The sequence below is a fragment of the Chiloscyllium punctatum genome, chromosome 6, assembly GCF_047496795.1.
Source record: "Chiloscyllium punctatum isolate Juve2018m chromosome 6, sChiPun1.3, whole genome shotgun sequence".
NCBI classification, from domain to species: Eukaryota; Metazoa; Chordata; class Chondrichthyes; order Orectolobiformes; family Hemiscylliidae; genus Chiloscyllium; species Chiloscyllium punctatum.
Genome location: NC_092744.1, coordinates 40,790,757 through 40,816,774, shown reverse-complemented (window position 1 = coordinate 40,816,774; position 26,018 = coordinate 40,790,757). Strand labels below are relative to the sequence as shown.

The following is a 26,018-nucleotide window of genomic DNA, read 5'->3' as shown; positions in this document are numbered from 1 at the left end:
AGATAAGGGGAGATAAGGTGAGAGGTTTAAAAAAAAGACATGAAAGGCCAAGTTTTATTACACAGAGGGTGGTTCGTGTGAGGAAGAAAGCTTCTGAGGAAGTTGTGGATGCGGATACAATTACAACATTTAAAAGATATAGATACATGAACAGGAAAGGTTTGGAGGGATATAGGCCAGGAGCAGGCAGGTAAAACTAGTTTAGTTTGGGATTATGTTCATCCTGGACTAGTTGGACTGAAGGGTCTGTTTCCGTGCTGTATGATTCTATGACCAGTAATCCAAATGTCAAAGTCAGTCCTCCAGGGACATGAGTTCAAATCTTACCAACTCGTTGGGGAAGTTCAAAGTTAATTAATAAAGCCAAAATATTAACAATTATTTGGTAGTACTGAACTTGAGTACTGCTGAAGACAGGTTCATTTTATCAAATATTTACTGTGTTGCAAAAATCTGAAAGGATCTGCCGTTTGATACAATGTGCCTGTTTTTCTGATGCTTACATACCTGGCATCACATTCCTCGTTAAATTCAGGAACATTATGGACTTGTGTGATACACAGCAACATCCCGTTAGTGATAAGCACCAACTGCGTTGCTATCACTGGGGGTGCAATGGCCTCGTGGTATCATTGCTAGACTATTAATCCAGAAACTCAGCTAATAGCAGATGGTGGAATTTGAATTCAATAAAGAATATGGAATTAAGGGACTAATTATGACTATGAAACCATTCTCGTTTGTTGGAAAAACCTACCTGGTTCACTAATGTTCTTGAGGGAAGGAAATCTGTCATCCTTACGTGATCTTGCCTACATGCAACTCCAGACACCTAACAATATGTTTGACTCTCTGGACAATTAGGAATAGGCAATAAATGCTGGCCTAGCTAGAGATGCCCACATCCCGTGGACATATTACAGAAAATTAATAGCAGCATAAAACAACCATCTTCCCCGTTGTTCAAGCTTTTGAGACACCTTATGCCAGAATAATGGAGACCGACTGGGCAATATTAGTGATGGTGATAAGGCCATTTGAGTTTGTACAAAGTCATCCTGTGGGATAATGGTTATATAGACCATATAATTTCTTGCTCTATTTCGTGCAACAGTGCACAACATTAGATGTTAAACATGCCATTCTTACTTTTTTTATTTATTCATTTTGTGGGATGTGTGCATTGCTGGCTGGTCAACATTTATTGCCCATCCCTAGTTCTCCCTGAGAATGTGGTGGCCAGCTGCCTTCTTGAATCACAGCAGTCCACCTGCTATGGGTTAACCCACATGCCACTGGGGTGGGAATTCCAGGATTTTGACCCAGCGACAGTAAAGGAATGGTGATATATTTCTAAGATAGGATGATGAGTGGCTTGGAGGGGAACTTGAAGGTGGTGGTGTTCCATGTATCTGCTACCCTTGATCTTCTAAATGGAAGTGCTTGTGTGTTTGGAAGGTGCTGTCTAAGGATCTTTGCTGAATTTCTGCAGTGCATCTTGTCAATAGTACACACTGCTGCTACTGAGCATTGGTGGTGGAGGAAGTGGACGCTTGTGGATGCAGTGCCAATCAAGCAGGCTGCTTTGCCCTGGATGGTGTCAAGCTTCTTGAGTGTTGTTGGGGCTGCACTCATCCAGGCAAGTGGGGAGTGTTCCATCACACTCCTGACTTATACCTTGGAGATAGTGAAAAGGCTTTCAGAAGTCAGGAGGTGACTTACTTGCCGCAGTAATCCTAGCCTTTGATCTTCTCTTGTAGTCCTGCACTTAAATGGTGAATGCAATTGAGTTTCTTATAAATGATAACCCCCAGGATGTTGTTAGTTTGGGTTTCAGTAATGGTATCATGGAATGTCAAGGGATGGTGGTTAGATTGCCTCTTATTGGTGATGGAGATAGCCTGGCATTTGTGTGGCGCGAATGTTACTTGCCACATCAGCCCAAGCCTGCATATATTGTCCAGATCTTGTTGCATTTGGACATGGACTGCTTCAGCGTCCGAGGAGTTGTGAATGGTGCTGAATATTGTGCAATTATCGGCAAACTTCCCCACTTCTGACCTTATGACAGAGGGAAGGTCATTGATGAAGCAGCTGAAGATGATTGGGCCTAGGAACTACCCTGAGGAATTCGTGCAGAGATGTCCTGGCCTGTATGTAACTCCAGACCCATAGCAACTTGACTAACTCTTAACTGCCCTCTGAAATAGCCCAGCAAGCCACGCTGTTTAATGACAATTAGCTGTGAACAACAAATTTTCACGAAGTTAATTTAAATTTCATCAGCTGCTTGAGTAAGATTTGAACGCATGTGCGCAGAATATTCGTCTGGACCTCTGAATTATTAGTCCTGTGACCTTACCAGCAGGCCATCATCACCCATACCACAAATATGTTTTCTATATCTGTGTTACAATGTATCATAAATGCATGACTACTCAATTGTGAATAGTAGTGCAGTTTGGGCAAACTTATTATTTGTGACTTAGTTAGGAATGTAATGCCTTGTACAGAACTTAAGAACGTAACAAAATGAACACTGACCTTTGCTAATCAAGGCTTCAAAGTACACTGTAATGAATTTCCACTGAACATTCTGTTTGTACAGTCAACTTAAATATGAGCATAGTACATTAATACATTAATTTGTGTCGGCTCACAGAAATGTTGATAAATGTAAAGAATATAAAGTTCATTTCTAAATAACAGTGCATTTGTAATTACACGAATGCTGTCCCAGCTGTATATGCAAGTTTATCTTCTTGAAGTCCGGAATCACATACATTTTTGTTAGCAGACTAATATATTATTCTTGTACAAATAAGAGATCTTTATACCATTTAAATCTCTTTTACCTGCATTGGTCGAGAACACATATGGGTCAGTACTTCTTTTCTGGCAGCAGAATACTCGTCGTTCCCAACAGTTTCATTTAAGGTCTTCTGTTTGGCAAGTCAGCAAACAAAAAAAGTTAGCTTTGAAATCATACCATCTGGAAGCTGTGCACTGAATCAAAACAAAACATTTAACGTTACATGAACATTGATCAAAGGTTTATTTCTTCATATTCTTCCCTGGTAAACAACAAGTAAATATATTTAAAAGTGATTTTTTTTGTGAGACAGTGAAGATTTAATCAAATCAGGTTTTATGTTAATTTTTATTTTTGTTTGAAAAGTGGGTGCTGCTATTCCATTATGCAATAGCTGGAAGTTTCAGATGATATTCTTCCACCAAAATGAAGGAAACATTGGATTGGGTTTCCTCTTGTATCTAGGATTTGGCTTGCTTTGATACACCTGAAATAAATCAAAAGAACATATACTCTGCCAGAATTTATATTTTGTCTACTCTAGTAAGACTGCAGCACAATACTGGGTGAAATATATTTCAACTTCACTTTTAAGTAAAAACATCAAGGTAGCAGAACAGGAAGTGGTGGAGGCAAGTACAATGAAAACATTTAAGAGGCATTTGGTTGGGTATATGAAGAGGAAGGGTTTAGCGAGATATGAGTCAAACACTGGCAAATGGGACGAGGTCAGATTGGGATGTCTGTTCGTCCTAGATGAGTTAAATTGAAATACAGTGCAACACTTACTTTCAGAACTATAAGCAGATTGCATTAGCTAGGTAACACACAATAACTATATTAAAAACTAGGATATCACATACCCAATAGTTTTAAGTTACTATAGTTTCCTTCAAAGGCAGAAATTACATCCTTGACCCACTGGATAGTTTTTAGCTTCTATCTTTCTCTGTGATTTCTGTTTTCAGCATCTGGTGGCATTTCACCTGAAGGAGCAGTGCTCAGAAAGCTTGTGATTTTAAATAAACCTGTTGGACTATAACCTGGTGTTGTGCGACTTCTGACCTTGTCCTTGCCAGTCCATCACTGGCACCTCCACAAGATGTATGAAGGAGAGGGTGAAATGATCTCCAGATCTGAATTGCAGACCACAAACACAATTTCAGTAAATCAATTTTGAGAGACTCAAAGAGAACTGTTTAGAAGCAGGGGCCAGGGAGGAGTAAAGAGTTTTTAAAATAGCATTCCCCTTTTAGCTGGCTCCTCTAAAATTAACTTTGAATTAATATCAAGAGTAAAACTATCAGATTTTATTTCAGAGATGCCTGCTTCAATGGAGCCTCTAGACCTGAAGCAATTTCAGGAATGATTTGGTCCTTAATCAATATGTTGTAAATGTAAAACTAAATAAACTAAACAAAATATAACAAAAAACTGCCTTAAAAATAAACTGCCAAGGAAATTTGTGTAAAAAGACTTCTTAAACAACTCTAGCAGGCTGTATTGCTTGTGTTAAATATATAGAAGTTCTGGATTTTCTTATCAAGTTTCATATTTATTTAATTATGATTTTGAAAATATTCATGTTATGATTTATCATTGTGTACGTGATCAAAATCAACCTTACGCATGATAACTCAGGATGCAAAACAAGCCATTGCCAGCTAAATTCTCGCAGAGGATGGTGCATGTTTGGAATGAGCTGCCAGAGGAAGTGGTGGAGGCTAATACAATCGCAACATTTAAAAGGCATTTGGATGGGTATATGAATAGGAAGGGTTTAGAAGGATATGGGCCTAGTGCTGGCAGGTGGGACTAGACTGGGTTGGGATATCTGGTTGGCAAGGACAGGTTGGACTGAAGGATCTGTTCCCGTGCTATACACTTCTATGACTCTATGCTCAGGAACAGCCTTTATTAATCTTTATGTATAAACTACCTCGTCACTAAGGGAAATGTCTTTCAAACTTGTGTAGAATGTTTCAAATTTGTATGAGTATATACAAATTATAAAATGAAAATAAGTACTACTGCTTATATTGAACAAGATATTCAACATTGTTTGCAATAAACAGTTTCAACTATTAGAGAAGGACTTAGACAGTTATGAAACAAATCCATGCATACTGACCATCTCCTAATAGCCTGGAGAAAATGAGGACTGCAGAAGCTGGAGAGTCAGAGTCAAAAAGTGGGGTGCTGGAAAAGTACAACACATCAGGCAGCATCTGAAGAGCAGGACAGTCAACTTTTCGGGCAAAAGCCCTTCATCAGGAATGTGGATGGGGAAGGGGGCTGAGAGATAAAGAGAAGGGTGGAGGTGGGGCTGGGAGGGGGAAGGTAGTGGCAAGGTGATAGGTGGATGCGGGTTGAGGTTAATTGTGATAGGTCGGTGGGAAAGAAGATGGACAGATAGGACAGGTCAGGTCAGGTCAAGGGGACAGAGCCGAGATTTTCCTGCACATCCACTCATCTCATCTACTGTGTCCATTGCTCTCGAATTGTGGTCTCCTCTCCATTGGGGAGACAGAACGCCAACTCAGTTCAGGGAACATTTCTGGGACACATGCACCAAACAACCCCACTACCCTGTGGCCAACCACTTCAACTTACCCTCCCACTCCCCTAAGAACATACAAATTGTGGGCCTCCTCCACTGCCAAATCAAAGCCACCCACCAACTGGAGGAAGACCGCCTCATCTTCTGCCTCAGGACCCTACAACTTCATGGCATCAACATCAGCTTCACTAGTTTCCAAAGCTCCCCTCCCCCTCAACTCATCCCAGATCCAACCCTTCAACTTGGCACTGGCCTCTTGACCTGGCCTGCCCTACCTGTCCATCTTCCTCCCCACCAATCTATCACAATTACACTCCGCCCCCACCTGTATCCATCTATTGCCTTCCCACCTACCTTCCCCCCAGCACCACCCTCACTCTTATATTTATCTGTTAGGCCCCTTCCGCCTCCACAGTCCTGATGAAGGGCTTATGCCCGAAACATCAACACTCCAGTTCTTCGGATGCAGCCTCCTGACCCACTGTATTTTTCCAGTGCCCCACTTTTCAACTCCGTCTCCTAATAGGTTGTCAATTCTCCCAGAATGTCCAGCTCCATAGAAAAGTACTTTTTATACATGAGGTGTGCTGGTGGGTTAGAGATACACACAAATCGCAGCCAAAGAATTCACAATAAAGATTGAATGGATTGATTCCCTGACAAAATGGGATTTTTAATCACTACATTCAAAATGATCTTTGGTTTGAGATTCTGGACATGTTGCAAAACTGGGTGTAATATTAAACCTCCAGAAATTCATCAAACAAGTGCAGACATTTCATAGAACGATCACTTAATAGTACACAAGTAAGATTTGAATATTACAATTGTACTTAAAATTTGAAAGATAATTGGAACGTCAGTTTACTTGACAAATTTTTGATTCAAAAGTGTTTCAACTCATCTGTTTTCAATTAAAGACAGAAGCTTAAACCATCACATAGTTTTGTACCCAATTTTTCTGTAAACTCACGTGTAATGCGCCTGCAGTTTGGAAGTCAACCTTAAGTCCCAGCTCCTTAAAGAATGCAGCGAGGTCATCGAGCATGTTTGTTTGTGGTGGCGGATGTCGGCGCAGTAAAGCTTGTTCACTGAATTTACCATAGATTGTGTGGGCAACTGCCATGTTTGCCAGTAACATGAACTCTTCAATCAACCTAAAAAATGTGCAAAATATTTTCAGGTAATAAAAACACTACATGTACCTTAACATTGCCATTAATAAAAAGACAAAGACTTTCTTACAAATGTGAACTCCTCATTTACTGTTGCATTGTTATTTTATCCTTGTTTCTTTTGATTACTTTTAGGTATGGGATGAGGGAGGGCAAGGGAGCGAACACCAGATAAAACAGCGTGAGGAGAAAACATATGCATGCTGTAACAGGAAAGTTGTGAGTTGATTCACTGTTGAACAGTTACTATTACAGACCGTGTTTCAATTTTAGTAATTTTGAAAACACATTTCTAAACTAGTACAGGGCAAGGAAAAAAAAAATCATAGATACAGGAGGGGGAACTGACTGGTGAGTAAGGGGTAAAGAACTTCTTTTTTTTATAATTTATCTCCATTTTTGTAGATAATAATACAAGAGTAAGGTAAAGTAGATAAAGCCACAGATGGTAAAGTAACAAATAAAGTATAAGTTAAGGTATGGCAGTTCAATTTTGTCAAGGGGAATGGTCATCCTGTGGCAGGTGGGGAATTGTGCATGCCTTTAGGTAGATGAGCCCCTGTGCGGAATCTGTCACGAGCTGCACACGCTTGGCTCCAGGATTCAGAGCTTGAGCAGCAGTTAGCATCAGAGGTGAACCTGTGAGGCACAGAACTACATGGACAGCACATTCAGAGAGATGTCACACTATATGTTAGATAAGCAAGAGGTTGGGAATGGAATACTGCAACAAAGACCAAGAGAAATCGGCAAGTAAAGTAAGTTTTCCCAGAAGCCCTGCAGGTCATGAGGCAGTTATCTTTACTGGATGTCAAAGATTATTGGATCTTTGAAGGAATGCAGCAAGAACCAAGGCAAGCCACTGGCACTATAGGTAGCAGTTGAATAGGGGAGGAGAAAGAAGAGCAGAGAAAGAAGAGCAAAGAAAGTACTGACAGGGAATTGATGGCATGTTGCCTCCCTGGTGCCAAGGTGGAGGATGTCATGGAATGACGATATGACATTCTTCTTCTGGATGACAAACAGCCAACAGTCATGGTCCACATTGGTACTAATGATCATAGATAGAAAGGATGACTTTGTCTGCAATCATAGAGAGCAGGATATAAAGTTAACAAGCGGGGCCTCTGAAGAAGTAATCTCCAGATTACTCTCAGCGTGTCAGAAACAATGAGTACAGAATGGGGAGGACAGATGAATACGTGGCATGAAATATGGTGCATGAGGGAAAGCTGAGATCCTGAGCTAATAGAACTGGGTCTGAGGAAGATAGCGCTTGTATGTGCCAAACATGTTGTATCTGAACAGAACTGGGACTGAGTTATTTGTGAGGTATTTTGCTAAGTTCTATTAGCAAGGGTTTAAACTAACTCAGCAGATGTCTCTCAACCAGAACAGAATTTTGGAAAGTAATATCAGGGTACGTGAAATACATATAGAGGCAGATAACCCTAAGATAATGAATGATAAGTTAATGGGTAAAGTTGGAGTAAACGGGGAAATATTGAAATCTAAATCAGGGTTACACTGTACATATGTGAATACACACAGTTTAGGATGGCACGGTGGCTCTGTGATTAGCACTGTTGCTTCATAGCACCAGGAACCTGGATTCAATTCCACCTCAGGTGATTGTCTGTGTGGAGTTTGCACATTCTCTCCATATTTGCATGGGTTTCCTCTGGGTGCTCTGGTTTCCTCCCACAGTCTAGAGATATACAGGTTGGGTGGATTGGCCATGCTAAATTGCTATTATATGTAGGATCAGTGGATTAGCCATGGGAAGTGCAGAGACACAGGGATAGGGTAGGGGTTGGGTCAGGCTGGGATACTCTTTCGGGTGGGGGGGGGGGTGTTGACATGAATTCGATGGACTGAACGGCCTGCCTCCACACTGTAGGGATTATTTGATGATGATAATTAACATAATTGGGGGCAGGCAGTTTGTATGAAGGGAATAAGATGTGATAAAGATAATGGAGACCTGTCCAAGGGAAAGGCAAATCTATTCATTAAATGTTTCTGTTTACAAGGTGTTTAGAAAGATTAAGAAAGGGAAATAAAAATGGAGGAGGGGTAGTGTTTTTGGTGAAAGAGAGTATTGCAGTACAGGAGAAAGAGGGTGTTTCAGAGCCCTCAAGGACAGAATTGATTTGGCGAGAGCTACAAAATAATAAGTGTGAAAATTCATTGCGAAGTGTAATATACAGACCACCAGGTAGTTTGAAGGATAATGAGGAACAAATCTGCAAGAAAATTACAGAGAAGTGAAATAGGAAGGTTTATAATGGGACACCTGAATTGCCCATATATCGAATGGGCTAACAGTAGTATAAGGGACAGCAAAGAACATGTGTTCCTAGATTCTGTTGAGAAGCATTTCCAAAAGCAAAAACGTGCCCTGGCCAATAAGAATGGATGCATTGTCAAGATCTGGTTCTTGGGAATGAGATGGGTCAAGTAGATCAAATGACAGCAGGCAAATATTTAGGTGACAATGATCATTGTATCATAAGGTTTAGAATGATGGTAGAAAATGACATTAGTCAAGCCAGAGTATAAATAGTCAACTGGCGAGGTATTTAAGCTTGATAATGCAGCAAAACCAGATGAGAAGCATTTAAGGATACTGAAGGAAGCAAGAGTGAAAATTGCAGAAGCACTGGTAATAATCGTCGCTCTTCCGTGGATTCGGAGTGGTGGGGGAGGATTGGAGAATAACCAACATTATCCCCTTGTTCAGAAAGTGGAGTTAAAGATCAGCCCAGCAACTACAGACCAGTTAGTTTAACTTCAGTGGTGGGGAGAATTTGAGAAACATTACTATAAAAAATTTTGGACTGATTCAGAAGAGTCAACATGGATTTGTTAAGGGAAAATTATATCTAACTACCGCTTTCAAAAGCTCCAATAAGTTAATGAAGCAAAGTATCGATACACAGTCCCACTTTAAGTAAGCCATGTTCTGGAACAATTCTTGCATTGCCTAATCCAGTTCCAACCTTCCAGCTCAGCACCATCCTCATGACCTGTCCTACCTGCCAATCTTCCTTCCCACCTATTCGCTCCACCCTCCTCTCTGACCTATCACCTTCATCCCACCTCCATCCACCTATTGTATTGTTTGCTACCTTCTCCCCAGCCTGACCCCCCTCCCATTTGTCTCTCCACCCCGGAGGCTCCCTGCCTTCATTCCTGATGAAGGGCTTTTGCCTGAAACGTCGATTTTCCTGCTCCTCGGATGCTGCCTGACCTGCTGGGCTTTTCCAGCACCACTCTAATCTAGACTCTGATTTCCAGCATCTGCAGTCCTCACGTTTCCTTACTCTAAATATCCCTGTAGCTGCAGGGTGACCAGCATCTTCAACCTGCCCTCCAGGAATCTCTCAGTTTCCTGTTTGATTTGCACTGACTCCAGCCACCCCTCAAGTTCAGAAACCCCAAACTCCAAACTGAAGTTTGAGTAACAGGAGACATTTCCTGCGCATATCCTTATCATATGTTCCTGTAAGGTACACAAATTGAAGACAGCTGGTCTCAGCATTTTGCTTTAAAAATCCCTTTTCTATTGCTATTCTCATTATTACTCTTAGTGCTCACCATTTAACTGTAATAAATGGAAAAAGAGAATCTACACTATTGGTTGACGAGCTTTTATTCTGATGATAGGTAATCAACCTGAAACACTAAATATTTTTTCCTCTCGAAAGATGTTTCCTGGTCTGCTGAGTCTTTGTTTTCACTTCAGATTTACGGCAGTTGCACGTCTTGCTTAAAATTGCATTACATTAGTATTTTTCAAAACACCTTTTGCTACCTTGTATATTTCATTCTTTATGCTTACTGCACTCTGGTGAAGTATGACTTCATGTAACTTCCCTAGTTTTCTTTTTCCAAACTCAAGTTCATGTATTTCTTGTAGCTTAATACTGTAGGCTAACCTTCTGTCAAGCAAACAGAAGCACTAAGCACATAACCATGGTCTTGCTTTGCCTTTGAGACTTGAACACAAAAACATTCCAGGTTGGTGAGATAACAATCACGGTTCTGTCCACTTTCAAATTCAAGTTTCCAAATAAAAACATATCCAAAAATCTTCATCACAATCTTCTCTGAGAGTTGTGGAGACTTATTTGAACGAAATGTGGAGAATTTTCAAACTGCATTTGTTCGATATGCACCAGAAGTATTGAATGCACTTTCATTTTTGGTCACCTCACAATAATGGGGATCGTAAAAGGACATAGTGTATGAGGAGGCTTGGCTTTAGTAACTGCACAAATTATGTTGAGAATAAAACTATGAAGGATGATGATAACATTAAATTTATACATATGGTTAACAACAGGTTTCATTTGTAAATAGTGCACAGACTTCATGTCCCCGTACCTCTGGAATATTCAAAGGTGCCATCCTTCACTCTCTTACTTCTCTTCAATTTTCTGCCTCCTGATGACATCATCAAAAGGCATAAACTAAGTTTCATATGTATCCTGAAAACAGAATCCTACCTGACCATCAACCCATACAAAATGTTCAAAGCTGTGCTGTTAAACTGCTTCTCTATCACTCAGTCTCATGAGACAAAGTTTCCTCCAGTTAAACATCGGAAAGAACTAAACCATTCTTTTTGACCTCTATCACAAAGTCCATTCCCCAACAACCAATTGTATCCCCCTTCACACTGAACCAAATTATTGACAACCCTGTTATCCAAGACCCTGATCCAAAACTCCAAACCCATATTCCCTCTATCATATAGTTCATCTTTTGCTAAAACTCTAATTTATGCTTATGTTACTTCAAAACTTAATGCTTTCATGCTATCCTAGACAGCCTCCCATCATCTACTCTTATCCAAGTCTCTACTGTTCATACCCTGGCACCAAATCTTACTCACCTAATACTTCTCTTCTCACTAATTAGTACTGACTTTAGTCTAACAGTGTCCCAATCTTAAAATTCTCATCCCCATGTTCAAATCATGACACAACCATGCTCCTCCCTAACTCTGCAACCTCCTCCAATCCAATAATTCTGTGAGATCTGTGAACATCATTCTGGTGTTGTGCATATCCCTGATTTTTATTGCCTAAGCATTGCCAACCATACCTTCAGCTCCCTGTACCTCCTTCCTCACTTCAGTGACTGAGCATTTCCTCATGAGGCTGAATGATCTGTTGTTTTAAAATACTTCCATGAAGCAATTTGACATGTTTTACAGTGTAATTTCTTGCTGATGATAAACTCAATGCCTATAGACACTTTTAAATCACACAACACCAGGTTATAGTTCAACAGGTTTAACTGGAAGCACTAACTTTCGGAGCGTCGCTCCTTCATCAGGTGGTTGTGGAGGACACAATTGTAAGACACAGAATTTATAGCAAAAGTTTAGTGTGTTGGAACTGAAATTATACATTGAAAAATACCTTGATTGTTTGTTGAGGCTTTCATCTATTTGAATACCATGAGAGTTTCACTTCTTTCATGTGTAAATCACAAAACTTTCTCAGGTTAACTGTAACAATTGGCATTAGCTCGACAATATGTTGAAGGTGTTAGCCTCCTGTGTTCTCTGTTTGTGCCATAATATTTAGACTGATTCTAATATAAAAAATGAGATAACAGAGTTTTACATGAATCCATGCAGTTTTTCAGCAAAGTACAATTTAACTCTGCAAGTACAAATTCACCCCACAAACGTATATGTGTGCATGTAGGTCTTTGTGTGTGTATGTCTGTCTGTCTGGGCTGGGGGGTTGTGAGCGTGAGAGAGAGTGTATATATGAGTGTAGAGTGTCTAAGTCTGTGGGGGGGAGGGGGGGGGGGTGTTGCATGTGTGAGTGTGGGAGTGTGTGTGCCTGTCTGGGGTAGGAGATTGTCTGAGAGAGAGTGTATATGTGTGTGCGTGAGTGTAGAGTGGTCGAAGTCTCTGAGAGGATGCATGTGTGAGTATGGGAGTGTGTGTCTGTAAGGGTGTGTGTGAGTGTCTGTGTGTGTGCGTGTGTGTGTGTAGGAGTGTCTGTGTGTGTGTATAGTGCAATGGTGGTCACCTGTAATGTGACATGAACCCAAGGTCCCAGTTGAGGCCCTTCCTATGGGTACAGAACTTAGCTATCAGCCTTTATTTGGCCACTTTTTGCTGCTGTCTGTCCTGAAGTCCACCTTGGAGGATGGTCACCCAAAGGTCCGAGGTCGAATGTTCTGGACTGCAGAAGTGTCCCCCAACTGGGAGGGAACACTCCTGTCTGTTGATTATTGTGGTGCCCATTCATTCGTTGCCGTAGCCTTTGCTCAGATTCCCCAATGTACCATGCCTCAGGGCATCCTTGTCTACAACGTATAAGATAGACAACAGTGGCTGAGTCACATGAGTACCAGCCACGTACATGGTGGGAGCTGTCCCCACGTGTAATGGTGGTGTCCATGTCCACACTCTGACACGTCTTGCTGCACCTACTGTGACAGGGTTGTATGGAGTTGACGTGAGAGCTGGGCAGCTTGCTACAAACAATGGTCTGTTTGAGGTTTGGGGGTTGTTTAAAGGCAAGCAGTGGAGGTGTGGGAAAGTTCTTGGCGAAGTTCTCATCCTCATTGATAATATGTTGCAGGTCACGAAGAACATGGTGTAGTTTTTCAGCTCCTGGGAAGTACTGGACAACAATCAACAGACAGGAGTGTTCCCTCCCAGTTGGGGAACACTTCAGCGGTCCAGGACATTCGACCTTTGGGTGACCATCCTCCAAGGCGGACTTCGGGACAGGTAGCAGCGAAAGGTGGCTGAGCAGAGGCTGACAGCTAAGTTCTGTACCCATAGAGAGGGCCTCAACTAGGACATTGGGTTCACGTCACACTACAGGGACCACCATTGCACTATACACACACATGGACACTCCTACACATACACACACACTCCTATACACACACATACACTGGCACTCACACATGCCCTTACAGACACACACACTCCCACAGGCATCCTCTGACAGACTTCGACCACTCTATACTCACGCGCACACATATACACTCTCTCTCACAGACACTCACAACCCCCACCCCAGACACACACACACACACACACACACACACACACACACACACACACACACACACACACACACACACACACACACACACACACCCTCACAGCCTTGGACACTCTACACTCACATACAAAAACATATACACTCTCTCTCTCACTCACAACCCCCCACCCCAGACAGACAGACACAGACACACACACACAGACACACACACACACAAAAACCCACATGCACACATATACATATATGTTTGTGGGGTGAACTTGTCCTTGCAGAGTTACATTGTACTTTGCTCAAAAACTGCATGATTTTATGTAAAACTCTGTTATCTCACTTTTTAGATTAGAATCAGTCTAAACATTTTGGCACAGACAGAGAACACAGGGGCCTAACACCTTCAACATATTGTCGAGCTAACATCAATTGTTGCAGTTAACTTGAGAATGTAACTTTTTAAAAAAAGTTTTGTGATTTACATATTAAAGAAGTTAAACTATCATGGTATTCAAATAGATGAAAGACTCAACAAACAATCAAGGTATTTCTCAATGTATAATTTCAGTTACATCACACTGTAAACTTTTGCTATAAATTCTGTGTCTTACAATTGTGTCCTCTACTACCACCTGATGAAGGAGCAGCGCTCCGAAAGCTAGTGCTTCCAATTAAACCTGTTGGATTATAACCTGGTGTTGTGTGATTTTTAACTTTGTACACCCCAGTCCAACACCGGCATCTCCAAATTATAGACTCGTTATGTATGTTCACGTACATGATGCAACACAAAGGTTATGGTTATGAGAAATAAAATAAATTTCTGCATTTGTGTGGAATAATTTGCACATTATTCTTAAAAAAACACCTAATATCAATGTAGTGTTTGATTAAAAAAATGTTATAAGATTAAAGAGAGAGAAATTTTTCCAAATTATAGAACAAGAATATTCCACCAATAATGTCCAAGTTCAAGAAAGATCTAACAGCATACTTTCAGAACTATGGACCTTCCAAGGAAATACAGCAGAATTTACCATGGAGAGAAAAATATTAAAGAAATGTAAGGATGCAAATGAAATACATTTTATTGACATTTTCTATAATATATCATTAGAAGTATGTATATTGTACAAAAAGCATTTCAAATGCAATTATCAGATACATATTGGCTCATGTGAGACTAGATGATGGAAAGAGGCAGTAGTATTCGGGAAACAGGAATAATTGCAATACCTTAACTCTTTATAATGTCCGATTTGCTGGCATCATGCAACATATTAATCCATTAACAGTGGGCAGTATGTTATCATTTCACTAGATGGCAGCAGCTAACTGGCTACAGATACCAGGACTGATTGCCAGAATAAAGCAAACTTTAATCCACATACATAGAAGAATTCTTCATGAATCCAACACTCAAGGCATAACAAAATGAAAACAGCTGTTGGCATATTGGTGTTGGAAGTTGTACCATCAAGATTAGATATGTTTTATTTTAATTTATCTGGAGCTTTAAATAGTGGTTATCATATCAGCAAAAAAAGGGTTCCTGTCATTAGATACATTGATGAAACTAAAATTTATGATACATAGATAAAACTAAACTAACTGTACCTCCTAAGAAAAACCCTTGCAATCAGAGGGAGAAATCTCATTTTAAATTAGCTTTATTTGCATTTTAATATATTTAGAATTATACAGAAGAGATCCACAACATTTCAAAGGGTCTGCTTTTATATCTGTTCATACACCAAAACAACTTTAGGAATTCTCACCAGGTACTTTAGTAGTTCTGAGAGATTGTTGAGAAAACTGAAAAATGTTTATTAACTTCTTGCGAATTTGTTTGAGTTTAGTTTCCAAGTGTTGCGTTGTTTGATTATCTTGGCATTCTTTTGGTTCTAACATTGAATCTCCAAATTTGAGAAAAGCTTTTCAGTTGAAAATACTGGTGCAGCAGTGTGCTGTGTCCCACCTTTGCAATTGATCTGAGAATGGAGCATGCTGTCTGTTAAGCACCACACAATTATTAGAGGTTAATTGTTAAACTTGGGTAGCTAAACTGCATATGGAGTGAATAAGAGTGCAGATATTGTTTTATAAAAGCAATATTGTTTTATAAATGGGTACTGAAGCTGCCTTTTAATTGTAAATGCAAGGAAAATTATAAGAAAATAGTCTAATATTTTAACCATTACCTTTGTTCCTTTAAAAGTCCTACAACTGCTCATGGAGAAGGAGCCTTAATGGCACAGTTGGAGGCCATTCAGACCTTGGAATCTATGTCCGTTCTTTGTAGAGCGATCCAGACAGTTCCATTTCCTTCCCCTAGCCCAATGGCCCTTTAAATTTATTTTCCTCAAGTGTTCATCCAATGTCCTTTTGAAATCATTCATCATTTTTGCTTCTTCAAATGATGTTCTAGATCATTATCACACACTACATAAAAGAGTTCTTCCTCACATCCTCCCTGCATTATTTGTCCAAATATCTGAGTCCCTTAGTACTTGTGCTATCTGCTAATGGAAACATTTCCTTTGTTAACCTTATCTAAACCTGTCATAATCTTGTACACCAACATCAAATCTCCCTTCAATCCGAAAAATAAAATACAATCCTATGGATGCTGGAAATTGGAAATTAAGAAACAGCAATTGATGGAAAAACTGAGCAAATTCGCCTGCACGTTATCAACAGAAAAAGAATTAATGTTTTGCTCCAGTTTGATTTTATTTTCAAGTGGGGAGGAAGAAATATGGTGGGTCTTGTGCTGTTGAGAGAATAGTGAGGGTCAGGTAGAAAAAAGGGAAGGTCAAGGCTAGATTAGAGGGTGGGAGAGTTAAAATAACAAAGATGTCATGGATCAAAAGGCAAGGGAGTTGTAATGGCTGTGGTTAAGAAAAGAGATTTGTCTAGATTAAGTGTTAACTGTCGAATAAAGGACAGCTTTGCCTGAGAACAGAAACATGAAAACATGATACTTTTCAAAAGGGAAACAAAGATGGAGGTCACGGTTCATGGTCTGACACAGTTGAACTCAGCATTGATTGCACAAAACTGTAAAATGCCTACAAGATGAGATACTGTTCCTCAATCATGCACTGGGGTTCACTTGAACATTGTAGCAGGCCTAGGACAAAATGTGTGAGACAGTAAACAACGTTCTTAAGCTGCAAAATAAAAAGCCGAAGAACTGAAAGGTAAGGATTATGCTTGGGGGTTGAGTGGAGGTGTTCCATAAGTGTGTGTGCGAGCGAGAAAACAAGCAAGCATGCGAGCATGTGTGTGTGCATGCATGTGTGTGTGTTTGGTATCCCCAGTGGAGAGGAGTAAAAGCAGTGTACTAAATTGAAATACGAACACGTAAAGCATTACTTCACTTGGAAAATGATGAGAGAGGAGATAAAATGACATCACAGATTCTAAAAAGAGACAGAGCAAGATAGCAGACAATGACATATCCCTCCCAGAACGCCTTCTATGCTCGCTTGAGCAGAATTTCGGTGGACAGCTAACACCTATTCCGACAAGTCTTGATGAACCTATCCCAACATCACTGCATCTGAGGTCCGATCAGTTTGGGACTTGACGGAGCGCAGATCAACTGGCAGAGGTCTTCTTGGACATCTTCAACCTCTCCCTACAGCAGGCCACTGTCCCTGCCTGTTTTACGAAGGCCAACAGCATCCCTGTGCCTAAGGCGGCTCATGTAGCATGTCTCAATGACTACAGTCTAGTGGCCCTAACTTTGGTGGTCATGAAGTGCTTTGAAAGGCTGCTCATGGCATTAATCAATTCCAGCCTCCCCACTACTCTTGACCGACTCCAATTTGCCTACTGGACCAACAGATCCATGTCAGATGCCATATCATTTGCCCTTCACTCCTCCTTAGAACATCTCGACACCAAGAACAGCTCTGTAAGAATCCTACTCATTGACCCCAATTCAGCCTTCAACACTATTATCCCCTCGAGACTGATTACTAAACTTAGTGATTTCGGACCCCACTCTCCGCTACTGGATCCCCAGTTTCCTGAACCACAGGCCACATTCAGTGAAGATTGGGGACAATATTTCATCCTCACAACACTCACACATTGAAGCCCCCCAGGGGTGTGTACTCAGCCCCCTACTGTACTCACTGTATACCCATGATTGCATCATCAAATACCAGACTAATTCCATTTATAAGCTTGCTGATGACACCACCATAGTCAGTTAAATCTCAGATGGCAATGAAACAGACTACAGACAGCAGGTGGAAGAATGGTGCACTGAGAACAATCTAACTGTCAATGCCGGCAAAACCAAGGAACTCATTATTGACTTTAGGCCGGGTGTTACTCATGCCCCACTACACATTAACATCACAGAGGTGGAACGAGTGGAGAGTGTCAAGCTCCTGGGAGTGGTCATCCACAACAAGCTTTCTTAGACTCTTCATGTGGACCTACTGGTTACAAAGGCCCAACAACGTCTCTTTTTCCTCAGACAGCTGAGGAAATTTGGCTTGACGGCGAATACCTTTGCCAACTTTTATAGGTGTGCGGTCGAGCGCATTCTGTCTGGATGTATCACTACCTGGTGTGGTAACTGTACTAATCAAGATCGGAGACAGTTACAGAGAGTGGTGAACTCTGCTCGGACAATCACAAAGGCCAACCTCCCATCTATAGAATCTATCTACCAGGCCTGCTGAAAAGGAAAGGCCACCAGCATTCTCAAAGATCCATCCCACCCTGGCAATGTTTTTCTACAATCTCTACCATCAGCGAGAAGGTACAGAAACTTGAACACCAGCCAGTTTTGTAACAGTTTCTACCATATTGTTGTTAGAATACTGAATGGATCACAAACTCGTAACATTCACCTGTACCTGTATTTTTGTTTATGCCGCTGTTTACCTATGATTTACTTATTTATGCTACTTAACTCTGTGATCTGTATTGCTCACATGACAAAGCTTTTCGCTGTGCCTCAGTACACATGACAATAAATTCAATTCAATTTAAATTCAAATGCATTCTATCTCCTACATAGGAAGATTGCATAGGAATGGGATGAATTGTTGTCCTTCAATTTTTGAATTCACAGCCTTATGAACTAAGTATTGAGTTCAAACATTTCAGACAATGAACTCTCTTCTGCACTTTCATTTTTTTGAGCTACATATCTTTTTTTCATATTTTTGCTTTCAGACCAAGCTGTCCTTTTATTCTGCCATTAACACTCACCCTGGACCAATGTTTTGCTTTCTCACCATAATCATTACCACTCTCATTGGTTTTTGTTCTATGACATCTTGGTTATTTAATCTTTCCTGACTTTTAACTTATTCCTGACCTTCCCCTTTGATCTACCTCACCGTCCTTTATTCCACAGTATAAGATGGCACGATGAGTCTGGTTACCAGTGCTGCTTCATAGCACCAGGGGCCCAAGTGTGATTCCAGCCTCAGGCGACTGTCTATGTGGAACTTGCATGTTCTCAGTGTGTATGCGTGACTTTCCTCCAGGTGTTCCAGTTTCCTCTCACAATCCAAAGATGTGCAGGTTAAAAAGAACAAAGAAAATTACAGCACAGGAACAGGCCCTTCATTCCTCCAAGCCTGCGCCGGTCCAGATCCTCTATCTAAACCTGCCGCCTATTTTCTAAGGATCTGTATCCCTTTGCTTCCTGCCCATTCATGTATCTGTCTAGATACATCTTAAATGATGCTATCATTCCCACCCCTACAATCTCCGCTGGCAACGTGTTCCAGGCACCCACCACCCTCTGCATGAAGAACTTTCCACACATATCTCCCCTAAACGTTTCCCTTCTGACTTCAAACTCATGACCCCCAGTAATTGAGTCCTCCACTCTGGGAAAAAGTTTCTTGTTTTCCACCCTGCCTACCTCTCGTGATTTTGTGGGCCTCAATCAGGCCCCCCCTCAACTGTCATCTTTCCAAAGAAAATAATCCTAACCTACTCAACCTCTCCTCATAGCTAGCACCCTCCATACCAGGCAGTGTCCTGGTGAACCTCCTCTGCACCCTCTCCAAAGCATCCACATCCTTTTGGTAATGTGGCGACTAGAAGTGTATGCAGTATTCCAAATGTTGCTGAACAAAAGTCCTGTACAACTGTAACTTAACCTACCAACTCTTGTACTCAATACCCCGTCCGATAAAGGAAAGCATGTGGTATGCCTTCTTGACCACTCTACTGACCTGAGTTGCTACCTTCAGGGAACAATGAACTTGAACACCCAGCTCTCTCTATACATCAATTTTCCCCAGAACTTTTCCATTTACCGTATACTTCACTTTTGAATTGGATCTTCCAAAATGTATCACCTCGCACTTGTTTGGATTGAACTCTATCTGCCATTTCTCTGCCCAATTTCCCCATCTATCTATATTCTGCTGTATTTTCCCAATACTTCCTCCCTCTTATACCGACTTGACCAAGGGTAATCAAAGATCTATCCCTAACCTCAACATCCTCCATGTCCCTCTCCTCGGTGAATACCAATTCAAAGTGTTCATTAGGAATCTCACCCATTTTCTCTGACTCCACGCATAACTTTCCTGCTTTGTTCTCGAATGGGCCAACCCTTTCTCTAGTTACCCTCTTGCTTCTTACATATGAATAAAAGGCTTTGGAATTTTCCTTAACCTTGTTTGCTAAAGCTAGTTCATGACCCCTTTCAGCCCTCTTAATTCCTTGTTTCAGATTGGTCCAACATTCCCAATATTCTTCCAAAGTTTCATCTGTTTTCAGTCATCTAGACCTTATATACGTATCCTTTTTTTTGCTTTCTTGGCTAGTCTCACAATTTCACCTGTCATCCACAGTTCCCTATGTTTGTCATTTCTAACCCTCATTTTCACAGGAATATCTCTCTCCTGAACCCTAATCAAACTCTCTTTAAAAGCCTCCCACATATCGAATGTGGATTTCCCTTCAAACAGCTGCTCCCAATCTACATTCCCCAGCTCCTGCCGAATTTTGGTATAGTTGGCTTTCCCCCAATTTAGCACTGATTCTTTAGGACCACTCTTGTCTTTACCATGAGTATTCTCAAACTTATGGAATTGTGATCCCCTACTAAAACTTCAACCACCTGGTCGGGCTCATTCCCCAACACCAGGTCCAGTACGGCCCCTTCCCGAGTTGGACTATTTACATACTGCTCTAGAAAACCCTCCTGGATGCTCTTTACAAATTCTGCTCCATCCAGATCTCTAATACTAAGTGAATCCCAGTCAATGCTAGGAAAATTAAAATTTCCCATCACCACCACCCTGCTGCTCCTACATATTTCCATGATCTCTCTACACATTTGTACCTCTATCTCACGCTCGTTGTTGGGAGACATGTAGTACAGTCCCAACATTATTACCGCACCCTTCCTATTTCTGAGCTCTGCTCATATTGCCTCACTGCTCGAGTCTTCCATAGTGCCCTCCTTCAGCACAGCTGTGCTATATCTTCTTTGACCAGTAATGCAACTCTTTAGGTTGACTGGCCATGCTGAAATTGTCCATAGTGTTCAGGGGTGTGTAAGCTAGGTAATTACTCTTGGTAGGTGTAGGATTAGGGGATATGATTGGGAGGGGGAGGGGTGCTATCTCTGGGTGGAATGCTCTTCAGAGGGCTGGTGTAGACTTGATGGGTAAAAAGGCTCGTTCCACACTGTAGCAATTCTGTAATTCTACAAAAAGACATTCTTACCACTTCAATTCTAAAGAAGAGTGATATTGTGATTGAAAAGTTAGTTCTGCTTTTCTCCCAACAGCTGCTACCTGACCCGTTCAGCTTTTTCAGCATATATTTTGTTTCTATCTTTCAATTGCCTTTGCTCCGTGGAGAGCAACCTCAGGTTCTCTAACCTTAGCCTGTAGCAAAAATCCCTTTTTATCGGGATTATTGTGCTAAGTCTCCTCTCCACAATGTCTAGGATAATGACATTCTTCCTAAAATTCAATAACCAAAGCTGATGGCATTACTTAACAGGATCAACCTCGTACCATATTTTTATACTCAATATATTTGTTTATGAAGTCCAAGACCCCAAATGCTTTGCTAACTGCTCTTGAAGTGTGTCCTGCCATTTCAAAAGAGATATGCACATGAACCTCCATCTGACAGTATAAAATGATCAGATGGCTACCATTTATTCCATTCTGCCTTTCTCAATCTCTTCTCTCAATATACATCAAGCCAGTTTTCTGGAAGAAATTCCAGCTGTCACTTGCCTGCTCATTCTGCGAGCCAATCCACGTCTTGTTGCAGTCAACAGGTATCATTCTCACTGTTAGCCATTCCTCCAAATTAACATTATTAGTTGATTAGTAAATAGGTACTCCATATTCCAACATCCAAAATTTTATACATGTCAAGAACTTACTTGTGTAATTACCTAAACGCAGGTCTGAATCTGCATTTCGGCACTCGACTATAGTGGCACCTTAATTCCAAATTACAATATGGTCAATGTAGATTCTGTTTCATTCATACATATCAGCTTTGCAGAGCAGCAACATTGATGACAATACAATCATATAATTAATGGTCTGACTAAAATTTGCAAAGAAAAATTTTAATACATAAACAAAATGAAACAATTCCCTACAGATGAGTTAGTTTAAAATTACCCCTTGAACTTCAGGAAAGAGAGATTAAATGTAGCAGAAAAATAACATTTTGTGCCTTGAATGGCCTTTTATCCTGATAAAACATCATACTATTCAACTTGCAGCAAATGCCACCAAGGGAGAACTGTTAATTATATTAAAAATGGTACAGCAAAACAGAGGTATCACACACGGTTACAGATGTAAAACAACATTAAAATGCTGGGTGTTTCTAAGCTGTAAGTTACATGGCAACATGGTGGCTCAGTGCCAGAGTCCCGAGTTCGATTCAAGCCTCGGGTGACTGTATGGATTTTGCACGTTCTCCCCATATCTGCGTAGGTTTTTCTGGGTGCTCCAGTTTCCTCCCACAATCCAAAGATGTGCAGGTTTGGTGAATTGGCCATGTTAAATTGCCCACAGTATTCAGGGATTGTAGGTTAGGGGCATTAGTCAGGGGTAATATAGGGTAGGGGAATGGGTCTGGGTAGGATGCTCTTCGGAGGGTCAGTGAGGATTTGTTAGGCTGCATGGCCTACTTCCACACTGTAGGGATTCTATGATTTTATGCAAGATCAGTCATAGTCTGCAAAGCTTCTGACTTCACCAAACTATTAAACTTGCAGCTACTTCAGACTGTGTTTCTTTGTAGCAATTACATTTGCTGACTGTAACAAAATAACCTGCTGAAATACAACTTCATTCCAGCAACACCATAAGACATGTTACATGAAACACTATTTCTGTTCTTATAAAACAAATATCAAACATTACTATCTGTAATGGTACAGGAGGCTTGTTCATGTTCGGCTTTATTGTACATGGGAACACTGGAACAGGATTAAGCCATTCAAGCAAGGTAAAGTAATCAATCATGGCTGAACATTCTATTTATTCGACTTTGCTCCACAACCTTTGATAACTTTAGCTAACAAAAACATTTCTCAAACCCAATCTGCAATTTCAATAGACTTAGCATCCACACAATGTTTGGGAAAATGAATTGATCCATATTTCCACTACTTTTTTTGGTGAAAAACTGCTTTCAACCTTGCTAAATGGTCAGTTATCAGGTTTATAATGACCACTGACTCCAGATTTACCAATTTACTCCAGAAACATTACCCTGCAAATAAAATACCAAATTCTTTTGTGACTTTTTAAAATAACTTGATTATATTATGCATCAACCTCCTACACAAGGAAATACAATGTAGCTTTATGCCCCACACTTTTATGATTTAACACATTACACCAAATATAATTCAAACATGCACTGTAACTCTTCATATATGGCAGCAACGGACCATTATCTAGCATAGCAAGTTGATTTGGAAAACTTCTGACATCAATTATAGGTTTATGCTACAATGTATATTGGTTAACTGGTGAAGAAGCATTTATTGCTTATGCATTCTCAAAGGATCCACTTAGCTTCTTAGACGTAAAACTTTAAACGGGGAATTCAAAACTAGGGGGCATATTTTTAAGGTGAAAAGAAAACGATTTAAAAGGGACTTGAGGGAGAACTTTTTCATACAGTTTTGTATGTGGAATGAACTGCCAGAGGACGTGGTAAACGCAGGTATAGTTACAACATTTAAAAGGCATTGGATAGATATATAAATAGGAAAGGTTGAGAGCAGTATGGGCGAAATGCAGAGAAGTGGGATTAGTTTAGTTCAGGAGACTTAGTTGGATGGACGAATTGGACCGAATGGTCTGTTTCCATGCTATATGACTCTATAGCAGTTTTTATTAGCCACAAGTTGGGTGGCATTCTGCTAGTTTCCCTAGAAATTAGATAAAATAATCAATGTATATTTGCCTCACATGAATAAACATTAAATTGCATGTTTATGCCCGTTAGAAAAGCTCTGAACTTGCAATGTTTGGCTTAAAAATACTGTTTTTAATAGTGTATTTTGGTGCTTTTTGTTTGTTATAAAGTTAGTGTGATGTCTTCCGTTTCCCTTTCATCATTGGAGTTGTGTCAGTCTTTGGCAGCCTACCTAAAGTCAGTAAAATTCAAATTATAATCATGGTCATAATTTAACCTATACTTATCACAAATGCATCTCATTTTTGTAATGATATTTGTATGTCTTTTCATCATACTGTAAATTCTGGCAATTGCAGAACATATTCTGCAAACAGACTAAAGCATTCTCTGGGAAAGGTATGCAACATCTCAAACAAACAAAAAAAAATTGAGAGACGAACTGTTTCATCAGCAACAAAGGTTACAGAACCACTGGTCATAAGCCTTGCAAAATTACTTGAAAAATTATTTTTTGGATTAAGGAACAAAGATATTTTCAGCAAAAATGATGTTTCTATCTGTATTGCAGTTTGTAAGCATAGTTTTATCTATCCTATGATTTTATTTCATTACTGTTAGAAACTCTTACATAGAATTTGTAAATGAACTCTTACTACATGTAGCAAAGCTGTATGTTAGGACTGTCTCTTTTCATTTTTGTTTTTAAAACTGCAGACTGAAAAGAACTGCTTTAAAAACAATTTTGAAAGAGTGGCTGCAGTTTTGAAAGCAAGCAATCTGGTACCCATGGCAGGCATGGGCAACAACTGTTTGAACAAGCAGTTAATTGCAGTTCAGATTCGAGAAAGTTAAAAATCACATAACACTAGGTTATAGTCCAACATGTTTATCTGGAAGCACTAGCTTTCAGAGCGCTGCTCCTTCAGCAGGTGGTTGTGGAGTATAAGCTCGTAGGACACAGAATTTATAGCAAACGTTTACAGTGTGATGTAACTGAAATTATGTATTGAAAAAGACCTGGATTGTTTGTTAAGACTCTTATTTCTGGAATGAACATGTTGGTTTCAGTTCTTTCATACGTAAATCTCAGAACTTTCTTAAAGTTACATTCTCAAGTGAACTTTAACAATAGGTGCCATGTTGGCCCAGATAATGCAGTTAAGGTGTGAGGTGCCCTGTGCGAGGCTGTCTGTGCCCCAATATTCAGACTGTTTCTAATCTATACAAGGGATTTACAGAATCTTACATGGATTCATGCAGTTTCTGAGCAAAATAAAATGTAATTCGGCAAGTACAAATTCACCTGACAAACGTGTGTGTGTTTATGTGTGTGTGTGTGTTAGCAAGATCGCACACATGTGGGTGTATGTATGTGGAGGGTATGAGTGTCTGTGAGAGTGTGTATGCATGTAAGTGAGAGTGTAAAGGGGTATAAGTCTGTGAGAGGGTGCATGTGTGAGTGTGGGAGTGTACGTGTGTGTATGAGAGAGGGATTGCGTGAGTGTATGGGTCTGGAGGAATGTGTCTGTGTGTGTAGTGCAGTGGGGTCACTTGTAGCGTGACATGAACCCAAGGTCCTGGTTGAGGCCATGAGTACCAAACTTGGCTATCAGCCTCTGCTCGGCCACTCTGTGTTGTTGCATGTCCTGAAGTCTCCCTTGGAGGATGGTCACCCAAAGGTCCGAGGTCCCAGGAGAAGATCTAGAGCTGGTGCAGCTCTTGTTGGTAATAAGTAGTTGATTGGTCTGTGGATTAGTGATAGTTACTAATGACAAATACCTTTTGCTAACTAATAACTCTGTGATTGGGTCTCAGATGGTGAGCAGCTTGGAACTAGAAACAAAATAGAGGCAGAGAGCGCGAAAGAGAGAGAGAGAAGTAAGCAAGCAGATCTTCTCTGCAGTCAAAAACTCAGTTTATGCCTGAAGAAAATCAGTTACTTTTCCTGCAGTAGTTGCTATGAGTTGTGACTTTTGAATTGATGAATCAGAGACATTTCCAAGTGAATCAGCTACTCTGAA

The 26,018-nt window shown here is 40.5% G+C and overlaps 1 protein-coding gene across 3 annotated transcripts in view; it reads right to left on the bottom strand.

Annotated features, from left to right (window-relative positions):
- Positions 1–26,018, bottom strand: part of dis3l2 (DIS3 like 3'-5' exoribonuclease 2) — a 282,451-nt gene that overhangs the window by 28,754 nt on the left and 227,679 nt on the right. For all 3 annotated transcript variants that reach the window (XM_072572523.1, XM_072572522.1, XM_072572524.1), the window contains 2 exons: positions 6,346–6,529; positions 2,856–2,942 (listed from right to left, as the gene is read on the bottom strand). In XM_072572523.1, coding sequence (XP_072428624.1) covers positions 2,856–2,942; positions 6,346–6,529 — 271 coding nt within the window. The remainder of the gene's footprint in view (positions 1–2,855; positions 2,943–6,345; positions 6,530–26,018) is intronic.